Source organism: Symsagittifera roscoffensis, chromosome 8 (genome assembly GCF_963678635.1).
Source record: "Symsagittifera roscoffensis chromosome 8, txSymRosc1.1, whole genome shotgun sequence".
NCBI lineage: Eukaryota > Metazoa > Xenacoelomorpha > Acoela > Convolutidae > Symsagittifera > Symsagittifera roscoffensis.
The window spans coordinates 5,961,658-5,986,493 of NC_087069.1; the positions used below are offsets into that span (position 1 = coordinate 5,961,658).

General features: G+C 35.2%; 1 protein-coding gene across 1 annotated transcript; it reads left to right on the plus strand.

The window, feature by feature from the left end:
• The first annotated feature begins 3,460 nt into the window (after nt 1-3,460).
• LOC134853436 (DNA-directed RNA polymerase II subunit RPB1-like) lies at nt 3,461-23,315 on the plus strand. Its single transcript, XM_063869433.1, has 6 exons — nt 3,461-3,627; nt 9,955-10,103; nt 10,659-10,953; nt 15,296-15,532; nt 19,189-19,425; nt 23,072-23,315. The coding sequence occupies exons 1-6, from the start codon at nt 3,461-3,463 to the stop codon at nt 23,313-23,315; spliced, it is 1,329 nt and encodes a 442-aa protein (XP_063725503.1).
• The last annotated feature ends 1,521 nt before the right edge of the window (nt 23,316-24,836 follow it).

Consider the following 24,836-nt stretch of genomic DNA (forward strand, 5'->3'; position numbering starts at 1 on the left):
TTTTAATGATATTAGTGAGTTTATGATTGCTGTTATGTTTAGGTGATGAAGCTGGGACAACAGATGATTTTATGATTTTTAACAATTTATTGTCATGCTACTAAATTTTATTTTCATTTTCAATAAATATTTTTCAAACATGTTTTATATAAGACTGCAGAAATTAAGAAAACGATCTGAGATCTTTTTATCAATCGTTATTGTATATTAATAATTTTGTTTAGCGCCTGAAATGATCATGAAGATTGACTATAAAATTTTATGTTTGCAGATGAAAATCTAAATTCATTGCTAATAAGATTCTAAATATAAAAATTTGTGTTGGCTTTTGCCGTACGATCATAAAACGATCATAAATTTCTACTTTGTCGTATGTCGTCTCTTGTTCGAGGTCTTCTTCCAATTCCGGGTAGTTCTATTATCGTTCGGAATATCGGCTCTGATCTATTGAGTCGTAGAGACATTTCGATTAAATTATTATCGTATAACATTTTGAAAACGTTTTGTCTAAATTCTAATCTATTTTTGGTTAATTCTAAGCTATTAAGGTCTTATTCGAGACTTATGGTCGCACCAGATGAGTTATTTCTAATGTGGTTAACTCATAGAGTTTTTTCGGATAGGGTACACCGTCTGCTCGTCACGCTATCTTATTTTCGGCCGGATAGATTCGTGCAACTTCTTAGTCTAATACCGATCCTAATCTTACTCTTATACTTTCTAGTCTCAGGATGTTTAACTAGTCTCTGCTAGGCTCAATAGATCTAGGGTATACTGGTTTGTTGCGGCTGCTGAAGTTCTCTTGGAGAGACAACTAATTTCTAAGTTAAATTCAAATCTCTCTGGTGCTGAAATTACAAGTAATTTCAGCACTTACAAATAAGTGGGTTGTTAGTTAGATGGATCATGATTGGTCAATATGAAATACTTTACAGTGGTAAAATATCTAATTTATCCAATCATAAAATATAGTTTAGATCAGGTTCCAGTTATACGCAGACATAGAGTATGCAGCCAACTTTCAACTGTGCAATAGATAATTCTTCTAAAATCGTCCATCGCAAAAAAAGGACTGCACATATCAGGGCGAAGTCCAATTTGTTCCGACTGCCTTTTAAAGTTTATGAAATCGTGATCATTTTGAAACTAAAAGTTTATGAAAACCTCAAAAAAATTACGCACATTTTAGAAATTTGTTTGAAAACTGCCCCCTTTACCCAAAAAGTACAGAATGGGTTCTTTTCCAATCCACCTCAAATCATAATTTCAATTTGTAAAACTATGTTGGCACTGCCATAAGGCAAATAAAACTTCGCTTGTCGGTTGGATAAAATAACTCCTGTGATCAGATTTGCTTTCCATGCCTTACATCGTAACGGCGCACAGACAATTCGGCCAAAGACAATTCAGCCAATTTGAAACTCAGACAATTCAGCCAAAAGTATACAGACAGTTCAGCCTGAGACAATTCAGCCAGTTTTACAAAACGCTTGATTTGACAGAAAAAAAATCGGAATTGGAGTTATTTCTCGGTTTAAGGTCGCCGGTGGGCGCGCTACGCGCGCGTCGCCGCTTTGCGGCGATAACCGGCTCTTAATTTCGTATAGAGTCCTTGCAAATTCGCAACACGTTGGCGCGACTGCGGCAGTCACTATTATTGGCTGAATTGTCTCTGGCTGAATTTTCTGCATACTTTTGGCTGAATTGTCTAAATTTCAAATCGGCTGAATTGTCTTTGGCCGAATCAAGAACTGAATTTTGATCAAAAAAATACATCAGAAATAAGAAATTTTAAGAAAGCCATTGCTTCATTCAAATATTTCAAAAAGATATTCTTCCCATATACTTAAATTAGAAGTCATATAGTTCTGATTCTTTTACACTTTCTTCCAACCTTTCCATTTCATTTTTGAAAAACTAATTTAAGGTTGTCAAAAAGCAATGAAATTTAGCATATGAACATACTAACAATTATGAACACATCGTTATTTGTATATTAGATCATCACATTGCGCGTTTAGCAATAATCACCCATACATCAATTAAAAATTGGAAAACTCGAAAGGTGGGGGGAGTAGAAAAGAGCCATATTTTTCAACTGCATCAAAAAAAGTATGTTCGGTACGGTCTTAGAACGAGTTCTAAATACCCACTTACGCGTTAATAGCTTGTAACATAACGAGATTAGTTATCGGTCAATTGGCAATCGTTAAATTCCCATACTCTTACGAAAAACAATCAAAAGTAAAAGATCTTTTTGATATAGACCTCAGGACAAGAAAACTTTTCGGATGATATAAACAAATACCAAAAACACCAACGTTAAAAAGACTTTTCAGTATTGGGCTCTTTTTCCTTCCCCCCCCCACCCCACCTCACTCAAACATGAGTTTTATGTTTTATGGTCTAACGAGTGCTTTTACAAGGTGTTTATGAAGACAAAATATGTTTGCCATGGCATAATCAGTCTGCATGACAATCGATCAAAGTGAACAGTAACTTCAAATATAAAAATTTGCAGGTGGGGGGGGGGGAGGAAAAAGAGCCCAGTATTGTATTTGAAAGGGAGGGGGAACTGGAAAAGAGCCAAAACTCTAAACTTTTCCAGGGATAAAACCATCCGAGTACATGTTTTTTGTCATTTTCTTCAAAATTGGGAACAAAAAATGAAGCACGTGTGTTAATTAACTTAAAAGTCACTAAAAATCACTAAAAAGTCACTCTGTCTTATACTGGAGAAAAAGTAACGCAACAAGAAAATTAAAAAAAAAAAACAAGAAAAAATCCAAATTAATTAAATTGAGTGTTTGAAATTATTTGAAAGTAAATTTTCGAAAACTTGGCTCTTCTTCCTTTCCCCCCACAAGCAAATTTTTATATATGAAATTCCTGTTCACTTTGCCTTGTATTTAATTAACCTTGTAAAACCACTCGTTAGACCATAAAATTCATGTTTGAGTGAGGTGGGGGGAAAAGGTAAAAGAGTCTAAAACTTAAACTATTATTTGAATGCAATAAAGGTCTTCGTAGTTTAATTCAGGTTTTTCTCTTCAGTTGGAACAAAAAATTATTATCCAAAAAAATAAATCGCTCTTTTAAAAAACCAATCCAAAACTTTATACGGCTCTTCCCCCCCCCCCCCCCCCCCCCCTCCCAAACATTTTTTTCTTTTTCTTTTTCCCCCCACCTTCAATTTTATGGTTAATTGCGATAAAAACTCCCTATTGTGATGACCAAGGAGTGCTTTTTTTCAGTTTCAGTTAGTCAAACAGTTTTGATTTTCAATCGTTTTGATTTAACATACAGAAGTACAAGTTTAAGTATTATAACTTGATCTCAAAAAATCTGATTGGATTGCTTTCTTTCTCCAGTAAATAATTTCTTCCCAACAACGCAAACACAACTTTAGTTTTAAAAAAATCTCAAAAAAATAGCACAAAAGAACCAAATAAACGAAAATATGAGTAACAACGATCAAAGAGACGAGTCTCCGGTTCGGTATGAAATTGTGAGAGTAAATGGACGAGAGGTGGCAATCAAGGCTCCAAGAGTGGTGGGAAACAGAGACTACTGGTATCTGAAGTACCCTGAGCCACTGCAGAACGACTCGCCATACCTTCCAGTGAGGTCAGCATTTCAGCTTTGCAATCTACAGTTCACTCCCCCCCCCCCTCCTCAACTCCCACAATCATCAACTTTATGGTGCTAATCGCAAGGATAGTTACAGTTGTAGAACTGATAATGCGTTTTGGCTCTTTTTCATCCCCCCATCTCAAATATGGATAGAGGCGGATTTAGTGAAAGGGAGGGGGGTGGAGTGCTTAGGCTTACGCTCCGTCTCATATCAGGGATTCGACCCTCTGCCGACCCAAAGAGTCCCCCTTTGAACTCTTTTGAGATATCTATTTTTGACTGACTGACCCTAGAATGTTTCTAAAGGCGCCTTCGACACGACAAAATACAAATTTTAAGGAGGGAGCGCGGGCCGAAAAAACGCGACTTTTTGGTAAACACTTTCAAAAAGTGGCTAAAAAGCTATTTATAACCTGGGCTTTTTTTTCTTTCCCCCCTACCTGCAAATTTTTATATTTAAAGTTACTGTTCGCTTCTTCCGATTGTCATGAAAATTGACATGAAGACTAATTAGGCTATGAAAAACATATTTGTTCTTTATGATTAACCTCGTAAAACCACTCAATAGAGCATAAAATTCATGTTTGAGTGAGGTGGGGGAAAAGGAAAAAGAGCCATAACCTGTTTTGGCTCTTTTCCATTTCCCCCACCCCTTTCAAATTCAATACTGAAAAGTCTATTTAATGTTGTCATAATGCAATGAAAATTGGTGGGACAAATCGACAATTCTGAACAGATTTATTCTTCATACTGTACAGCGTAACATCACGAATTTAGCCGTAGTAACCCGTAAAACAAACATAAAACTCGGTGTTTTGAAAAGGGGGAACTGGAAAAGAGCCCTTGTTTTTCAAAACTTTTGCCAAAATAGGGTCTTTGTAGTGCTTTTGGAGAGCTCGGAGCTTCTCTTTCCCCAACCTTCCCCCCACCTCACATAAACTTCAGTTTTATAGTGTAACAAGTGGTTTTACAAGGTTAAGTATGAAGACCAATTATGTTTGTCATGGCCTAATCATTCCACATGCATAATTTTGTTACAATCGAAAAGGTGAAAAAAAATTATGGGGGGGTGATTGAAAAGTGCCCATGAAAAACATTTTTAGTCCTGATACTTATTCTGGTAAAACCTCTCGTTACACCATGATGTTCTCTTTACACCATGATGGCGGAGGAAGGAAAAAAGTGAGGTGGGAGATGTGAGGTGCGAGGCGGGGGGGGGGGAAGAGAAGAGTTCCAAACTTGGATATTCGAAAAAAAGGTATTGATGTTTACGTGAGGTAGAAACAAGAAAATCTCTTCTCAATGTGAAGAAAGAAAGAGAACCTAATCAACTGATTTACGCACCAACTGCTTTAAATAATTTTCATATGGAAGATACTTCGGCGAATTCTAGCACAGAGGTTACATCTGAGAGTCTGCGATCGAAAGATTGTGGATTCGAACTTCATAGCTATCGGTAGGGCTGATTGGTGTGGAGTAGTTGAAGCCCTGCGCTTGAAACGTCCAAGTGACCATCTACGTGCCTAAATCCTAACCGCTTCCTATTTACGGAATGAAGAGCTCAGTCATACCCGCCCTTACAAATCAAGAGACTAAGGGGTTCAAGGTCAAGAGACCGAGGGGCAACTGCTCCACATGCAACAACATTTTTAACAATACAAACAAATGGGTTTCCTGTTTAATTTTCCTGGCTCTATCCCCCCTCCCCCATCTCATCAATAATCACCAATTTTATGGTGTAACGAGGGGTTTCACAAGGTTCAACGGCTCTTTTTCCTTTTCCCACCACCTGCAAACTTTTCTATTTAAAATTACTGTTCACATTTCCGATTGCCATGAAAAATGATATGCAGACTGCTTAGGTCATGACAAACATACTTGATTTTCATAATTAACTCTGTAAAAGTACTCGTTAGACCATAAAATGATGCTTTTGTGAGGTGGGAGGAGGAAGGAAAAAGAGCCGGTTCAACATGAAGACCAAATATGTTTTTCATGGGCTCTTTGTCCTTTTCCCCGCACCTTTCACGACCATCAAATTTGTGGTGTACCGAGTGATTCTACAAGGTTGAATATGTTTTTGGGCTCTTTTTCATTCCCCCCCCACCTGCAAATTTTTATATTTGAAGTTACTGTTAACTATGTTCGATTGTTATAAAAATTAACAGGCAGACTATTTAGGCCATGACCAACACATTTAGTCTTCATAATTTACCTTGTAGAACCACTCGTTAGACCATAAAATTCATGTTTAAGTGAGGTGGGGGAAAAGGAAAAAGAGCCCACAAATGATATAACGTTTCAACGATGATAATCTTAAAAAATTGAACTTTTAAATTATCAGACCTTGATCAAGGCATAAATAGACACGCCATAAAAAAGAAGTGAGGGCTCTTCTTCCTTTTCCCCCCACCTCACTCAAACATGAATTTTATGGTCTAACGAGTGGTTTTACAAGGTTAATTATCAAGACCAATTATTTTTGTCATGGCCTAATCAGTCTGCACGTCAATTTTCATGACAATTGGACAAAGTGAACAATAAGTTAAAAGATGAAATTTTGCAGGTGGCGGATGGGGGTAGGAAAAAGAGCCTTAATGCTTATAAGAAAGGGCGGTGGTGAGGAAGTGCCATTTTTTTACACAAAAATATATGCCCCTCGCAAAACTCTAAATTTAATTTTCGAAGCAGGTATTAAGTTTCCATGCATTCGAATGATTTTAGGACTCTTTTTTCCTTTCTCTGGCGTCTTCTGGTTCAATTTCTAATTCTGGTTTGGCTGGAGGATCATTATAGACAGTTCTTAGAGGTTCTAGAAAAACTTGATTCGCAATTTTCTCAACTTCATTACTTTAAAAAATTGGCCATAGATTCCACGTATCTGCCAGCAGGCCTAGATTCCAAACCACTTTGATATGATTTACTTATGTACTTAGCTTACTTAGTTAAATCTTAAGCTCAATGTTTTAACAGGTCACTTACGTTTGACCTTGATACTATCTTTCTCTCCGGCGCAATGATTGATCTGTCACTTTTTAATGTTTTAACTTTCAGATTAATTCATTTTTATCCTTTATTCTTTTAATTGTACAATAGTAGAAATAGCTGTAACAGAGTAACATATTATCATAGCGCAATCAAACAACGAATCTAAGGTGAGAGAACTACCTTCAATTTGGCAGGACCATACGGTGGACCCTTCAACACCTTGGAAAGAGTGGAGCGATCTTTTTCATTTAGCTAAAATTGCGAAGGAAAACGTAGATATCGAAAATCTTTTCAACCCGATCAACAGACATCATCCACATTCATTTGTATTCAAGAATCCGACGGAGAACAAATCGTGAAACCAGAGAAAAGCACGACTGGAGAGGAACATTCGAGAACAGAATCGATATGACTACGAAGAAGCCGCAACAATCGAATTAGAAACGAAATGATTTAACGGATTGACAATCGAAAAAGCCGACAAAAAGTTTCGCTCAACCCCTCTGTTTAGCCCTCGGAAACGAAGTAAAAAAGATATTCGGTAAAAAATTTACAAGAATGAAAATTCTTCAAGTCTCTTTTAAAGAATTTTGGGAAACTCTAGCAACGAAGTTCATGAGAAAAAAAAACGTCACACCTGAAAGGCACAAACTCTTACAAAGACAACAACCCAAAAAAGGTCACTATAGCAATTCTGCTTTAGCTAAAATGGCGGAAAGTATGACATATCCGACAGAGAGGACGAATCGATAAGGGATATTTTTATAAGCAATATGAAAAACTCAGATATACAGAAAAAACTACTGACGGGAACCCTACCACCTCTGGAGGCACAAAACGTTGCATTGATAGACGAAAAAGGGATAACTAACCATATGAAGATGACTAATACCTTTAAATCAAACCGATCATGTGTACATGAACTTTGTAAAAAAATTTTCGTCAAAAGAGAGAGAACCAAATTTTAATGCTGAACGAAATGACAACTGCATGAAATGCGGCGGCACATTCTCTGAAGGAAATCTCGCAGTTTGACCGGCGAAGTAGACAACCTGTACATTATGTAAATAGAAAAGCCATTTCACCAGATTATGTAAATCTTGTCGTAAAACTGTAAACTTTGTAAATACCCAAATTGTAGATACTACAGATTTAAAACTATCACGTGGATCAACCGGATGTAAATACAGACCGTGTGAATAGAGAATACTGTGGAGTGATCAATGCATGGTCAGAATCCAGACAGAGCGACAACGGTGGTTATTCTGTACTAAATGTAGGAAGGAAAAAACTTAAGAGACCGCTAAATATTGGCTTCGGGAAAGAAAATCGAGCAATTTTGAATGCACAAGTGGACTCTGCTAGCCCGGTTAGTTATCTCAAGATAAATATTCTCCACAAACTGAAGTTACGGGACCCGTATTTGAAGATTTAATTGGTGGATCGACCAACAAGGGAACTATACTGCAGGTTCACGGACAACGCCTTCAACCTCATTGTCAAACTTTCTCAAATGGATGGGCATACAAAGAATGGCATTTTTCCAGACAGAATGTCACGAAATGAGCCTCCTCGGAATTGACAATTTGCTTTAAGTGGGGATTGAAGTATCACAGAAGCAGTTCCCTTACTTCGAGTCCAATAAGATCTGTATGTCTAAAAATTTCAATTCTTCCGACAAAAAAGACAGGGAGATCGAACATATTTCAAAAAATTTTGAGCATCTATTCAGTCGGATTGGAAAATTAGAAAATCAAACAAAAGTCACTCGCTTTCACTTATCACTAAAAGTTATTCAGCTAAAATGTAGACGAGTTCCCATTCATCTACTAGATTCAGAGATTCAGTCAAAACCAAACAAAGGACATAATAGAAATTGGAAAATTGTGAAGAAGATAGAATCATTGGCCCAATTGTCATTACTTGTAGGAAAGACAAATCAAACAAACTAGCACTAGACTCTAATTTCATCAAGCAAATCTACAAAAACAAACATCAACTGCCGAATATTCACGAATTTGTAGATAACGTAGGGGCACAATTTTCAGTTGATTCCGTTGGGTAAGTGTGGTTCAATAACTATGATTTAAAAATAGCCTAGAGTCAACTGATTTGACTGGTAAAAACTACAAATCATGACTGGTAAAGCAAGATGTGTGGTCTACCCGAAAAAAGTATGGATTATCAGGTAGATAAATGTAGTCTTGAAGAAAGTCGATAAGTGTATTTGTCGTTTGTCGAGGTAGATGTGGTATTTTTTGCTGATGGAAATTTTGAGAGTTTATCAATACAAAACAAAATGAATTTGTTTGTACCCCATTGAAAATCCAAAGGACCAGTGAAATCTAAGTTAAGTTCTTCGTTTGGTTCAGACAGAAGGGTTAGTTTGTGAGTTCGGGATTGCGCTTTTCAAGTTTTCTTAGTGCTTTCCTAATCATTTATGCCATGGAAGTAGTTTTGTCTATTTATATGAGGCCACCAGATATATTGGGTTAAGTATTTCATTCCGATTTGCCAACTTCAAGCTTTCACGGTATTTACAAGTTTTTCGTGCTCTGATGACAGCGGGAATTCTTTATAAAAAAACTTAAATACCGGAAGTGGTTATTTTGGTCTAAATTTTGATGGTGTAATCTAAGGCTGAATTGATTGAACCGGTCATTTCTGTTTGACCTTGATACTTTCATTTTCTCCGGCGGAGAGAATTCTCTGTCACTTTTGAATCTTTTAACTTTCAGATTAATTCACTTTTATCATTTTATTTTTTCTGTATATAAGTAGAGTTAGCTGTAACAAAGTAACATTTTATCATACTCCGACCAATCATCAGACACTGCCAACTGTTCGATGAAGGAAAGGACTTAACTCTCCAACTTGAATAGGACTGTTGAATCGGAATATATAAATTAAATAATGCAATATACAAAAAAGTTTATTGCACAAGTAGTTCTTAGAATTCAAGATTTATCATCAAGCTTGTGATTAGAAGTCTTCAATGCAGATTTTTCGACAAGCGATTTTAGTAATCAGTCGTTTGATTGGCAAACAGTAAAACTAGCAGTTTAAGAGTTTGCTTGAATCGAATCAAGATCGTAAATCAGTATTCATTGTTTTAGTATTGTTTTGTATAAATGGCTACACTTGAACTAAAAGTAACTTAAGTAGCACTTCGTAATGTCCAGCATAGTTATGAGATTCAGGTGCGCACCAAATCCGCTGACACTAACTTGGTATTTGTGCGGTCAGGACTAGAGCTGGAAACGAGTGCCCTGACCTTCGTGTTAAAAATCGAGTACCCTGAGCACTTGGCCATAGTCACTATTTATGTTTTAGGTCGGCATATCCTCCCCCCTTCACAGCAGAGTTGCCAGGACAGGTGGGCAACTGGAGTTTACCTACTGTTCCGATGACCTTAGGAGAAATCAGAGAAACGTACATGCCAGAAGCTCCCAGACGTCAGCGTCGAGGCAATTTTACATCGGGTTAGAAGACGTTTTTGAGGCTCTTTTCCAGTTCCCCCTTTCAACCCAGGGGTAGACATTTTTGACCTGCATCCGTCTGAATTTTGCAAGTATAGTTTGTGGTGACAGCTCGCACAGTAAAAACCGCTGCTTTTGGTTCAAATATCGTTGCAATCGTGGTATTTTTGCTATTCTTCATCACAAAATTTTTACAAAGTTACGCAATTTTGGGCAATTTTCTAAATTAACAAGAGCAAGACCGAAAACCCACACCTGTTCTCAACCCATTCTTTATAATTTTAGGTAGTTAGGGACAGAAATAAATAGCAGCAAAAAACTGAAAAAATATGAGCAAAAAAATTGAGCAAAAAAATGTGTGTGGCAAGACAAAAACCAGAAAGTTTTTCGATCAGCGGACAGATTTGAACCAAGAAGCCTTGTAAACTGACTTTTTAACTAACGCAAAACAGTTTTGTCTTCGGATGGAAAGTATTTTTTCAAAAAAAAATAGAGTTTTTTTTAACTCGTTATCCTTCCTTTGTGTTTTATTCTGTTGTTTTTTTTTTGCATTCGCAGAAATTTCTGCGCCCAGGATCAAGCTCTCTAGGCTTCTTACAACCCCCGGAGATCCAAACGCTGGTCCACAACTTCAGGACGCCAACCAGGTTTTTCAAACTGCCGATACGGGTTCTCCGGGGACACATCCCCAGTTAAATACAGGTGCTCAGATACAGCAGCCAAATCCGTCGTTGCGCCGCGGAAGCGCACCCGCTATAGGGGACTTTACTCCGGTTTATAACACAATTTGGAGTCCAACGGAGAACCTTGGTGCTCCCCCTGGAACATTTGCAATGCAGCCAAGCAGCTCTGGGTCTGTAAATGCGTTAGTTTTACAAGAAAAATATACATAATAACAAAATAATGGTTGTGGGTCCATCCGATAGATAACAGGCTATTTTTGTGAACTTAAACCAAAATAGCCAACAGTTTTTTTTAGACATTTGAAAAAATAAGTGAAAAAGTTGAATTTCAATACGCACAGATCAATGATTGAACGATTGAATGATTTTGGACGAGATAACTCGTGTTGACAAAAAATGTCTATTATACAACTTCATATTATGAAAAAAAGCATATGAAAATACCATATGAAAATAACATAATCAGCATTTTTCCATACTATGAAGTTTTACTGTACAGTTTTGCTGTACGGTTTGTGCTGATAAACAAAAAATTGTTTGTTTTCTTTTTCATTTTGTTTTAAAATTAATTTATAGGTTTTTCCGTTCCCCGACTTCGATTTCGCAATATTTGAAATATTTATCTGCTTTTTTTCTAATCGGACAACTTCCGATTTTAATGGCCTGGATTTACACTTTCAGATTTCTGCAGTTTGTTTGAGATTTTCGATTATTCAATTCTGACTGGCTGAAAATAAGTGAAACATTCGGTCCCTCCATCATGATGGACGCCGCCCTCACCTTTCTCTCAGGAAAAAAGTTGCTTAAATTTGTTCATTGGAATCAAAATGTGAGCTTTTTTGAGAAATTTGATTAAAAAATGAACTGAGCTAGTTTTTCTAGGGTATCACCGACATTCCAGTCGCCCAGTACTTATCCGGGTTATAATGGAACAACTATGAATGTGGACATGGATGCTAATGCCACTCCTATGAGGCCAGGAAGATCATTCGGACCATCTACTCCCATAGCAAGACCACACAGGGATTAACTGTCATTTAGTAGTAGAGCTAACATAATCTTCTATCAAAAAAAATCATCAGATAATCATACTAATTTAAACAATCATAACCATAATCATAATAATAATGATAATCATAATCATGCTAAAAACCATGATAAGAATCGTAATAAAGATCATGCTCAGTAAAGATCAAGATAATCGCAATAAGGATTATAATAAAGATCATAATAAAAATCATAATAATCATGATAAAAATCATCATAATTATATTCCAAATAATCATAATGATTATCAACGTAAAAATCGCAATAATAAAGATATTAATCGTAATCATAATCATAATCATAATCATATATTAATAATAAAATATATTAATCTTAATTATAACAAGTCTGCTCGTATTAAGGCAAAGCCCTGAATGTTCCGACTGCCTTTCAAGGTCTATGGAGCAGCAATAACATGAAAAATTCAAATGTAGAAATTTAAAAAAAAATTGATGTTTTTTTTGTGAAAACATGCCCCCACACGCCATATTCAGTACAAAGTGATAATGTTTGCTCCTATTAACAAATCAATTATGACATATAAGCTTCCTTGAACCAATTTGGAATAATTTTTAAGACGGATTATATCTCGCTTAATCGTTAAAACCGCAAAAGATATCGCGGGTTAATTGTCCCAAATTGTCCGAAATTTCTATCTTTAAACCCCCATAACTTTACAAAAAACGATCACAAGTGAAATATATTTTCAAATTTAAGCTAAGAACAACAATAGCTTTCGAGCGATATAAAATAACCCACCCCGAGCACCTTTCGTTACGAAAATCGGAACAATAACCATAAAAGTAATTGTAATAACTACAATATAAAAGTCATAACAAGACTGCTCGTTTCAGGGCGAAGCCCTTAATGTTCCGACTGCCTCTTAACATTTAAGGAGCAGTAATAACCTATAAAAATAAAATGTAATAAAAAAAATGAAAATTTTTTTTTCTAAAATTTGATTTTTTTTTAACAAAAATCATCCCCCCACACGCCATATAAAGTACAAAAGGATAAATTTCGCTCCTTATATTAAATCATTTATGGCTAATAAGCTTCTTCCATCCAATTTGGAATGATTTCTAAGACGGATTAAATCTCGGCTTACCCGTTAATAGCGCGAAATATATCGTGCGTTAATTGTCCCTTAATTGGCCAAAATGGCCATCTTTAAACCCCCGTAACTTTACGAAAAATGATCACAGGTGAAATATCTTTTCAAATTTAAGCTCAGGACAACAATGACTTTCAAATGATATAAACAAAACTCCGTCAAAAATGGCTAGTTAAAAAGCCGAAATTTGTCTGAAGAAAAAAAAAAAACCACCCGAGCACAAATTTTCCGTTACTTTCGTATCGAAAGTCGGAACAATAATCATAATCATATTAATCACAAAAATAATCATTATAATCATAATCAGAATAATAAAACTTTAGAGATGAAAAAACTGCTATGATATTCATAATAATCATAATAGTAATCATGATGAAAACAATCAGAATCATATCATCATAAAATAATCAGAAAAATCATAACATTTAATTATAAAAATCATAAAATAATCTTAATAATAATCAGAATAAAAATCATAAATCATGAAAACTACTTGTAAAACTCATTCATCATAATCAGAATGTCAAAACTAGTCATCATAAGAGTTGTTATAAAAATCATAATTATGGCAAAAATATTAATTGTAAAGTAACCATAGAAAAAATTATTCAAAATAATAATCATAATCATAATAATCATTCTAATATTAATCATAATAATCACAATAATAACAATAATATTCACCATCAACATAATAACCTTAATAATAATCATAATAATAAATTGTTTCCAAACTTCTAGTTATATGTTGATTTATATAAGATTACAAAAAGAAAAACTGAAATGTACGGGAGAAAAACCAGTACCCGCACTGACAAGAAATGGTTTGAAACCCATTTTATACAGATAATCTAGCAAAAACCTAAAAAGTCGATGCTTTGAATCGATTTAAAATTGATTTATTTTGATGCAAACTTGTAGTTTGAAAAATTGTTTTCGTTATTTTGTCGACATTTTGTATACGCATTTAAAATAAATACAAAAAAATTGAAAAGTTCGATTGAAGGCGTAAGAAATGTACATTCTTGTTGCCTATCGTTTCAATAAGCAAAAATAGCGCAAAAAATACAAACCTTGATGAAAATTGTCGAAAAAGGCTAAAATATCAGAAATTTATGAGAAAAGTTTTATAAAAACTGGATAGAACTGTTTATGCGGGGAAAACACAATGATTATAAGAACGGAAAATAACAAAAAAAAATTATTGCTAACAAGATAACGAAAAAATGCTAAGAACAACCGAAAAAATGTCCATTAAAGAACAACCGAAAAATGTCCTATTAAAAGTCCTATTATAAGCGATCGTTAATCGATTTTTATAATCTATACTATCTGTATTTAAATCGATTTAAGTCGATTTCAATCTCAAATTTATCAGTGCGGGTAGGCCAGCATGGCCAATTTTCATGTCTCATCAACATAATATTTTACTTTTCAGACTTAATCGATTGTTAACTGTTTAAGTTTATTGAAACGCTTCGTTATGTTCGTAACACGGCTAAAAGGGATCACTGCGAGGCAAAACTGTCACTTTTAGAGACAAACAGAAATGCAGTTTCTCTGCGACTAAAAGAAGGCTTTTTTCCACCCCACTTTCCAAATACCGAGTTTTATGTTTAGTTTACGTGTTTTTACGGCTAAATTCGTGATTTTACGTTGTAACGTAAAAGAACTAATCTGTGTAGAGTTGTCGATTTGTTCACCAAGCCAATTTTCATTGCATTATGACAACGTTAAATAAGCGTTCAAATTTGAATTTGAACGGGGGGACTGGAAAAGAGCCTAAAAAGCTCATGGTAGCCTAATAATGATTCATTTTAGCCACGTTGTTACGACTCCGATAGTTGTTGCGATTCAACTTTTGAAGACTTTACAGTCAAAAAGATGAAAAAGTTCAATCCAGCTTCTAATTTATTCGAACTTAGAGGGAACCATTTTTATTTTTGATACTTGAAGCTACATTAATCAAAAGCTCTTTTTCGAACCCCCCCCCCCCCCCCCCCCCACCTCACTCAAACATGAGTTTTATGTTCTAACGAGTGGTTTTACAAGGGTAATTATCAAGACAAAATATGTTTGTAATGGCCTAATTAGTCTGCATGTCAATTTTCACGACAAAGTTAACAGTAACTTCAAATATAAAAATTTGCAGGTGGGGGAAAAGGAAAAAGAGCCCCATCAAACACTTACTTATGACGTTTCGATCTCTTCAGAAATTTAAAATTTTATTTAAAAAAAAAGGATTTTAAGAAAGTGTACTGGTGTTAGAAAAATAATAATAAATAATGTTCATTGACAATTTATTTTCTTTGCGATATATTAGTATGACAGTTAATCAACCCTCTTTGTAGCACATTTGAAACATACTCGTCGCCTATGATACCACACCACCAAAGCCCTGCACAGAATGCTTTCAATTACTCCAACACACCCTCTTCTAGCCAGAACTTCGCACCGATGAACCAGATGATGACTGCTTCTCCCGGAGGCGTGGCTGGACCCGGAGGCGTTGCATATTCTCCGGAAGGGGCTGAAAATGATGGATATGAAAGCAACACGCCTACTAACAGCCCAGGCTACAGCGGATGGCAATAATAAAAAGTCCGATAGCTCATTTAGATCAACCTAAAAAAGAGAAATGAAGATAGATCCGAGCAAATTTCGATTATTTTTATGGCAGTTTTCGTTTCAATTACTGTTAGTCGTTTAAAAAAAAACACTTAAATCAGTAGCGTGCTTCGGATAATTTTATAAGAGAGAAGACTGGAAAAATGTTGTCTATATTTTTGGATTTTTGGGTAATTTCGGGCCTGACTTTCAAATTTTTCAGCCGCGCCAGTAATAATTCAAGAAACAAAATAGCGAACCAAAAAGGCAGTTTCAGCGGTAACTTATTGGAAAGTTTTCTTTACAGTTTTTTTAGGATGGGAGCATTTGCGAACATTTGAAAAAAATTTATTCAACCCCCCCCCCCCCCCCCCCCCCCACACACAAACACCGAACAAACAAAAACACTTTATGTGAGCAAAATAAATAAGAAAGAAAGATAAATTTTAGAAATCATTTAGATACTTAATTGATTTTTGAAATAGTTGTGGGCCGCTGAAGAAACCGTTTTAACTAACGAACTTTTTTGGCGTGCGTCAAGGTTGATGTTAACTGCCTACAAGGAAGCAATCGAAAGTTTTTTTATTTATACTGTTTGATCAGTTTTTTGAAGGAACCAAGATACCAAGATAAGAAATCTACTTTGATATTACTTTTTATGCTAATAAGAGTAGGGAACGTAGTGAGAACTCACTCTTAAAGGTCTTGCTGATTTTTTGTTGTTTTTTTTTTCAAGAAAAAATCTTAAAATTTGTACGTATGAAAAGCGAAATAAAAGTTGTACCTATTGATTCAATTTTCTCGAATTGGGTTAATATTAACAAAAAATATCCAACATAAATTGTTCTACAAACTCAAAGAACTTTAAGGCCATTGCAGAAAATGAACCAGATGTAGAAAATGGAACACCAGCACTAATTGCAGATCTTTCAGCTCGTGGGGTTTGGGATAGACATTCGGCTGCGTCGTTCGACATCCGTGCTACAGACACTGACGCTCCGTCTTACCAAAACCGCAATCCCATGAATGTACTGAAAACTGCAGAGATTGAGAAGAAAAGTAAGTATGGAACAGCTTGTGAAGAAAAACACATGTCTTTCACTCCACTTGTCACTTCAATAGATGGTGTTTTGGCACAGGAGTTCAAGTTTTTCCTCAAACGACTAGCAGGTGGCCTGGCGTCAAAATGGGACCGCCCATATAGTCATGTCATGTGCTGGGTGAGATGTAGAATTTCATTCGCTATACTAAGAGCAACCAAACATTTGCATCAGAGGCACAAGATCCAAATTCTTGTGCCTCTGATGCAAATGTTTTCGAAGAATATGAGATGTTTGAAGATAAAAACACAGGATGACAACTGTGAACAAGCAACAAAAAAATTTTCCTTGCACCATTCGAAACCAATTTATTTTGATTTTAAGTTAAATTTACATTGTTGCGAGTTAAAAAAAAACTTCAAGGCCATTTAATTTGTTTTCTTCGCAATTCAAAAATTGAAAGTTCTTGAAAAAATAAGTAAGTATTTTTTCAGTTCCCGTGCGTTTATTACTCTTTTCCAACTGTTGGTTGATTATGTTTTAAGGTTTCGGCTCTTTCACTATTTTGTATGTCAAAGTTTCGGAATTTTTTCTTCCCCCACTTGCAACTTTTTACAAAAAAAAATGTTCAGATTGTCTGATTTTTACAGAAATTGATGTATGGAGTCATTAGGCTATGACCAAGATATTCGGTCTTATAATTAGCCTTGTAAAAGCACTCGTTACTCCATAAAAATGATGTTAGTTTGAGGTGGGGTGAGGGCGGGGAAAAAAGTAATAAAAAAGCAGGATTTCAACTTTATAATACGACCATTGGGATCAGCGAACCTTATTTTTTGACCGGGCCAATCAAAATCTCCCAATTCGACTCAACTCATATTTTATTCCAGCGGGTGAAACGGAAGTAGTTTCAAAAGAAAGAAATTTATCTAAAACACATGTTTCTAATGTTTGCCGAACAAAACTGGCCAAAATTTTTTCTTTCACCGAAACAAAATAGCCTAACTGCAAAAGCGTTATAATTAGTAGCAAAAAGTTCGGACAGACAGAATTAATTACAATGAGCAATCAGTGCTTTTCAACGTTTTTTTCCCATGCAAAATCTGAAGGCGAACAACCTTGAGTTTTTGTCAAACCAAATTGAAAATGCGAGATCGTCGATTATCCGATGATTATGCAAGCCTAATTTTGAAAACTGCGACGAAAAATCAGATTTTACAATAGAATAGTTAGCAAAATTAGTTAAGAAGTCGAAATCTACCGTTTGTGATGTTTCACAAAGACCAATATCAGGGATTTATGTTCAACAAAAAAGAGATTAGGCCGCCCCAAGAAAACAAATGGAAGAAAAGATGATGAAATATAAGAATGAAGAATAATGAACAAAAAAATGGCTTTAGATCCACCAAAAATTCAAGAAGAAGCAGCCCAAAAAGTTTGCGATATTTGATTTTCTTTGCCGGAAGAGTATGCGCAAAATCTTCCCCTTAGTGTGTCTAGTCGACTTCCGAATGCAATTGCCCGCCGTGGTTATAGGTTTTGAGCGAAACTCTGCTTTATGAACTTTCGACGTCATGTTTTTTTTTCAGTTTTATTTTCCGTTGATGTCTAGACAGCTGTTTTTTTTTTCAATTAATTCTGTCTGTCCGAACTTTTTTTGCAACTCTATATATATATTGCTGATTTCAACTAAGTATTTTTGTATGATTCATGATCCTTTCTCGAGTTGCGTTAGGAAGAGAAGTTGACAATCTTTTGAACAACAATTAGAAGTTGGAAAAGGAGTTCAGAAAAAGATAAGTAATTATCCGTTATTATTTTCATAAAGATATGAATTCTTCACTTGCGCTAGTTGGGCAAATAAAGGATGAATATGAAGAAAGTTTAAATGGGAGAAAATGGGAAAAAAATTACTTTTGTTTCAATAAGTAGCGTAAATGGGGAATTAATTTGACTGAAAAAATCCGTTGTAGCAAACAAATTGATCCAAATGTTTGCAGAAATTGAAGCCAAAATGAAGCTCACAATTATAAAAATCAAGATATGTTTTTGCAGCTTCCAGTCTGTACCATCAACAAAATATGTCAGCAGCTTGACTTCAATTGGCAAATTTTTTTTATTTTATCAAAATTTCATTGATTAAATTGTGTTCGCTTAAAGCAGGAGGCCGTGATAGAAGGAAATAGCTCTAACATCTAGATAGTTTAGCTAAAACTTTTTGTGGCAAGTTTTCATTGTCTGTTTAGTTTGTTATGACCTGTAATTTAATTTGTGCTCCTCTATGGGGAGAGAACCTTGAATTTATTCGTTAACGATTGAGAATCAATTCAGTTGAGCCATTGTGACGCTTTAGTCTCTGCTTTTTGTGCTTCCAATTTATTCGAACTTAGAAGGAACCATTTTATTTTTGATATATGAAGCTACATTCACCAAACTTTTATCTATGATGTTTCGACCTCTTCAGCATTTCAAAATTGATTAAAAACAAATAATTTAAGAAAGTGTACTAGTGTTGGAAAATACTAATAAATAATGTTTATTGACAATTTATTTCATTGCGATATATTAGTATGACAGTTAATCAACCCTCTTTGTAGCACATTTGAAACATACTCGTCGCCTATGATACCACACAACCAAAGCCCTGCACAGAATGCCTTCAATTACTCCAACGCTCCCTCTTCTAGCCAGAACTTCGGACAAGTGAACCAGATGATGGCTGCTTCTCCAGGAAGCATGACTGGATCCGGAGGCGTTGCTTATTCTCCGGAAGTGGCTGAAAATGATGGATATGAAAGCAACACGCCTACTAACAGCCCAGGCTACAGCGGATGGCAATAGTAAAAAGTTCGATAGTTCGTTTCGATCAACCTAAAAAAGAGAAATGAAGATAGATCCGAGCAAATTTCGATTATTTTTATGGCAGTTTTTGTTTCAATTACTGTTAGTCGTTTAAAAAAAACACCTAAATCAGTAGCGTGCTTCGGATAATTTTATAAGAGTGGAGACTGGAAAAATGTTGTCTATATTTTTGGATTTTTGGGTTATTTCGGGCCTGATTTTCAAATTTTTCAGCCGCGCCAGTAATAATTCAAGAAACAAAAGAGCGAACCAAAAAGGCAGTTTCAGCGGTAACTTATTAGAAAGTTTTCTTTACAGTTTTTTTTAGAATGGGAACACTTGCGTTAATTTGAAAAATTGAAATAAAAATTTATTCAAACCCCCCTCCCCACACACCGAACAAACAAAAACACTTTATGTGAGCAAAATAAATAAGAAAGAAAGATAAATTTTAGAAATCATTTAGATACTTAATTGATTTTTGAAATAGTTGTGGGCCGCTGAAGAAACCGTTTTAACTAACGAACTTTTTTGGCGTGCGTCAAGGTTGATGTTAACTGCCTACAAGGAAGCAATCGAAAGTTTTTTTATTTATACTGTTTGATCAGTTTTTTGAAGGAACCAAGATACCAAGATAAGAAATCTACTTTGATATTACTTTTTATGCTAATAAGAGTAGGGAACGTAGTGAGAACTCACTCTTAAAGGTCTTGCTGATTTTTTGTTGTTTTTTTTTTCAAGAAAAAATCTTAAAATTTGTACGTATGAAAAGCGAAATAAAAGTTGTACCTATTGATTCAATTTTCTCGAATTGGGTTAATATTAACAAAAAATGTCCAAGATAAATTGTTCTACAAACTCAAAGAACTTTAAGGCCATTGCAGAAAATGAACCAGATGTAGAAAATGGAACCCCAGCACTAATTGCAGATCTTTCAGCTCGTGGGGTTTGGGATAGACATTCGGCTGCGTCGTTCGACATCCGTGCTACAGACACTGACGCTCCGTCTTACCAAAACCGCAATCCCATGAATGTACTGAAAACTGCAGAGATTGAGAAGAAAAGTAAGTATGGAACAGCTTGTGAAGAAAAACACATGTCTTTCACTCCACTTGTCACTTCAATAGATGGTGTTTTGGCACAGGAGTTCAAGTTTTTCCTCAAACGACTAGCAGGTGGCCTGGCGTCAAAATGGGACCGCCCATATAGTCATGTCATGTGCTGGGTGAGATGTAGAATTTCATTCGCTATACTAAGAGCAACCAAACATTTGCATCAGAGGCACAAGATCCAAATTCTTGTGCCTCTGATGCAAATGTTTTCGAAGAATATGAGATGTTTGAAGATAAAAACACAGGATGACAACTGTGAACAAGCAACGAAAAAATTTTCCTTGCACCATTCGAAACCAATTTATTTTGATTTTAAGTTAAATTTACACTGTTGCGAGTTAAAAAAAAACTTCAAGGCCATTTAATTTGTTTTCTTCGCAATTCAAAAATTGAAAGTTCTTGAAAAAATAAGTAAGTATTTTTTCAGTTCCCGTGCGTTTATTACTCTTTTCCAACTGTTGGTTGATTATGTTTTAAGGTTTCGGCTCTTTCACTATTTTGTATGTCAAAGTTTCGGAATTTTTTCTTCCCCCACTTGCAACTTTTTACAAAAAAAAATGTTCAGATTGTCTGATTTTTACAGAAATTGATGTATGGAGTCATTAGGCTATGACCAAGATATTCGGTCTTATAATTAGCCTTGTAAAAGCACTCGTTACTCCATAAAAATGATGTTAGTTTGAGGTGGGGTGAGGGCGGGGAAAAAAGTAATAAAAAAGCAGGATTTCAACTTTATAATACGACCATTGGGATCAGCGAACCTTATTTTTTGACCGGGCCAATCAAAATCTCCCAATTCGACTCAACTCATATTTTATTCCAGCGGGTGAAACGGAAGTAGTTTCAAAAGAAAGAAATTTATCTAAAACACATGTTTCTAATGTTTGCCGAACAAAACTGGCCAAAATTTTTTCTTTCACCGAAACAAAATAGCCTAACTGCGAAAGCGTTATAATTAGTAGCAAAAAGTTCGGACAGACAGAATTAATTACAATGAGCAATCAGTGCTTTTCAACGTTTTTTTCCCATTAAAAATCTGAAGGCGAACAACCTTGAGTTTTTGTCAAACCAAATTGAAAATGCGAGATCGTCGATTATCCGATGATTATGCAAGCCTAATTTTGAAAACTGCGACGAAAAATCAGATTTTACAATAGAATAGTTAGCAAAATTAGTTAAGAAGTCGAAATCTACCGTTTGTGATGTTTCACAAAGACCAATATCAGGGATTTATGTTCAACAAAAAAGAGATTAGGCCGCCCCAAGAAAACAAATGGAAGAAAAGATGATGAAATATAAGAATGAAGAATAATGAACAAAAAAATGGCTTTAGATCCACCAAAAATTCAAGAAGAAGCAGCCCAAAAAGTTCGCGATATTTGATTTTCTTTGCCGGAAGAGTATGCGCAAAATCTTCCCCTTAGTGTGTCTAGTCGACTTCCGAATGCAATTGCCCGCCGTGGTTATAGGTTTTGAGCGAAACTCTGCTTTATGAACTTTCGACGTCATGTTTTTTTTTCAGTTTTATTTTCCGTTGATGTCTAGACAGCTGTTTTTTTTTTCAATTAATTCTGTCTGTCCGAACTTTTTTGCAACTCTATATATATTGCTGATTTCAACTAAGTATTTTTGTATGATTCATGATCCTTTCTCGAGTTGCGTTAGGAAGAGAAGTTGACAATCTTTTGAACAACAATTAGAAGTTGGAAAAGGAGTTCAGAAAAAGATAAGTAATTATCCGTTATTATTTTCATAAAGATATGAATTCTTCACTTGCGCTAGTTGGGCAAATAAAGGATGAATATGAAGAAAGTTTAAATGGGAGAAAATGGGAAAAAAATTACTTTTGTTTCAATAAGTAGCGTAAATGGGGAATTAATTTGACTGAAAAAATCCGTTGTAGCAAACAAATTGATCCAAATGTTTGCAGAAATTGAAGCCAAAATGAAGCTCACAATTATAAAAATCAAGATATGTTTTTGCAGCTTCCAGTCTGTACCATCAACAAAATATGTCAGCAGCTTGACTTCAATTGGCAAATTTTTTTTATTTTATCAAAATTTCATTGATTAAATTGTGTTCGCTTAAAGCAGGAGGCCGTGATAGAAGGAAATAGCTCTAACATCTAGATAGTTTAGCTAAAACTTTTTGTGGCAAGTTTTCATTGTCTGTTTAGTTTGTTATGACCTGTAATTTAATTTGTGCTCCTCTATGGGGAGAGAACCTTGAATTTATTCGTTAACGATTGAGAATCAATTCAGTTGAGCCATTGTGACGCTTTAGTCTCTGCTTTTTGTGCTTCCAATTTATTCGAACTTAGAAGGAACCATTTTATTTTTGATATATGAAGCTACATTCACCAAACTTTTAACTATGATGTTTCGACCTCTTCAGCATTTCAAAATTGATTAAAAACAAATAATTTAAGAAAGTGTACTAGTGTTGGAAAATACTAATAAACAATGTTTATTGACAATTTATTTCATTGCGATATATTAGTATGACAGTTAATCAACCCTCTTTGTAGCACATTTGAAACATACTCGTCGCCTATGATACCACACAACCAAAGCCCTGCACAGAATGCCTTCAATTACTCCAACGCTCCCTCTTCTAGCCAGAACTTCGGACAAGTGAACCAGATGATGGCTGCTTCTCCAGGAAGCATGACTGGATCCGGAGGCGTTGCTTATTCTCCGGAAGTGGCTGAAAATGATGGATATGAAAGCAACACGCCTACTAACAGCCCAGGCTACAGCGGATGGCAATAGTAAAAAGTTCGATAGTTCGTTTCGATCAACCTAAAAAAGAGAAATGAAGATAGATCCGAGCAAATTTCGATTATTTTTATGGCAGTTTTTGTTTCAATTACTGTTAGTCGTTTAAAAAAAACACCTAAATCAGTAGCGTGCTTCGGATAATTTTATAAGAGTGGAGACTGGAAAAATGTTGTCTATATTTTTGGATTTTTGGGTTATTTCGGGCCTGATTTTCAAATTTTTCAGCCGCGCCAGTAATAATTCAAGAAACAAAAGAGCGAACCAAAAAGGCAGTTTCAGCGGTAACTTATTAGAAAGTTTTCTTTACAGTTTTTTTTAGAATGGGAACACTTGCGTTAAATTGAAAAATTGAAATAAAAATTTATTCAAACCCCCCTCCCCACACACCGAACAAACAAAAACACTTTATGTGAGCAAAATAAATAAGAAAGAAAGATAAATTTTAGAAATCATTTAGATACTTAATTGATTTTTGAAATAGTTGTGGGCCGCTGAAGAAACCGTTTTAACTAACGAACTTTTTTGGCGTGCGTCAAGGTTGATGTTAACTGCCTACAAGGAAGCAATCGAAAGTTTTTTTATTTATACTGTTTGATCAGTTTTTTGAAGGAACCAAGATACCAAGATAAGAAATCTACTTTGATATTACTTTTTATGCTAATAAGAGTAGGGAACGTAGTGAGAACTCACTCTTAAAGGTCTTGCTGATTTTTTGTTGATTTTTTTTCAAGAAAAAATCTTAAAATTTGTACGTATGAAAAGCGAAATAAAAGTTGTACCTATTGATTCAATTTTCTCGAATTGGGTTAATATTAACAAAAAATGTCCAAGATAAATTGTTCTACAAACTCAAAGAACTTTAAGGCCATTGCAGAAAATGAACCAGATGTAGAAAATGGAACCCCAGCACTAATTGCAGATCTTTCAGCTCGTGGGGTTTGGGATAGACATTCGGCTGCGTCGTTCGACATCCGTGCTACAGACACTGACGCTCCGTCTTACCAAAACCGCAATCCCATGAATGTACTGAAAACTGCAGAGATTGAGAAGAAAAGTAAGTATGGAACAGCTTGTGAAGAAAAACACATGTCTTTCACTCCACTTGTCACTTCAATAGATGGTGTTTTGGCACAGGAGTTCAAGTTTTTCCTCAAACGACTAGCAGGTGGCCTGGCGTCAAAATGGGACCGCCCATATAGTCATGTCATGTGCTGGGTGAGATGTAGAATTTCATTCGCTATACTAAGAGCAACCAAACATTTGCATCAGAGGCACAAGATCCAAATTCTTGTGCCTCTGATGCAAATGTTTTCGAAGAATATGAGATGTTTGAAGATAAAAACACAGGATGACAACTGTGAACAAGCAACGAAAAAATTTTCCTTGCACCATTCGAAACCAATTTATTTTGATTTTAAGTTAAATTTACACTGTTGCGAGTTAAAAAAAACTTCAAGGCCATTTAATTTGTTTTCTTCGCAATTCAAAAATTGAAAGTTCTTGAAAAAATAA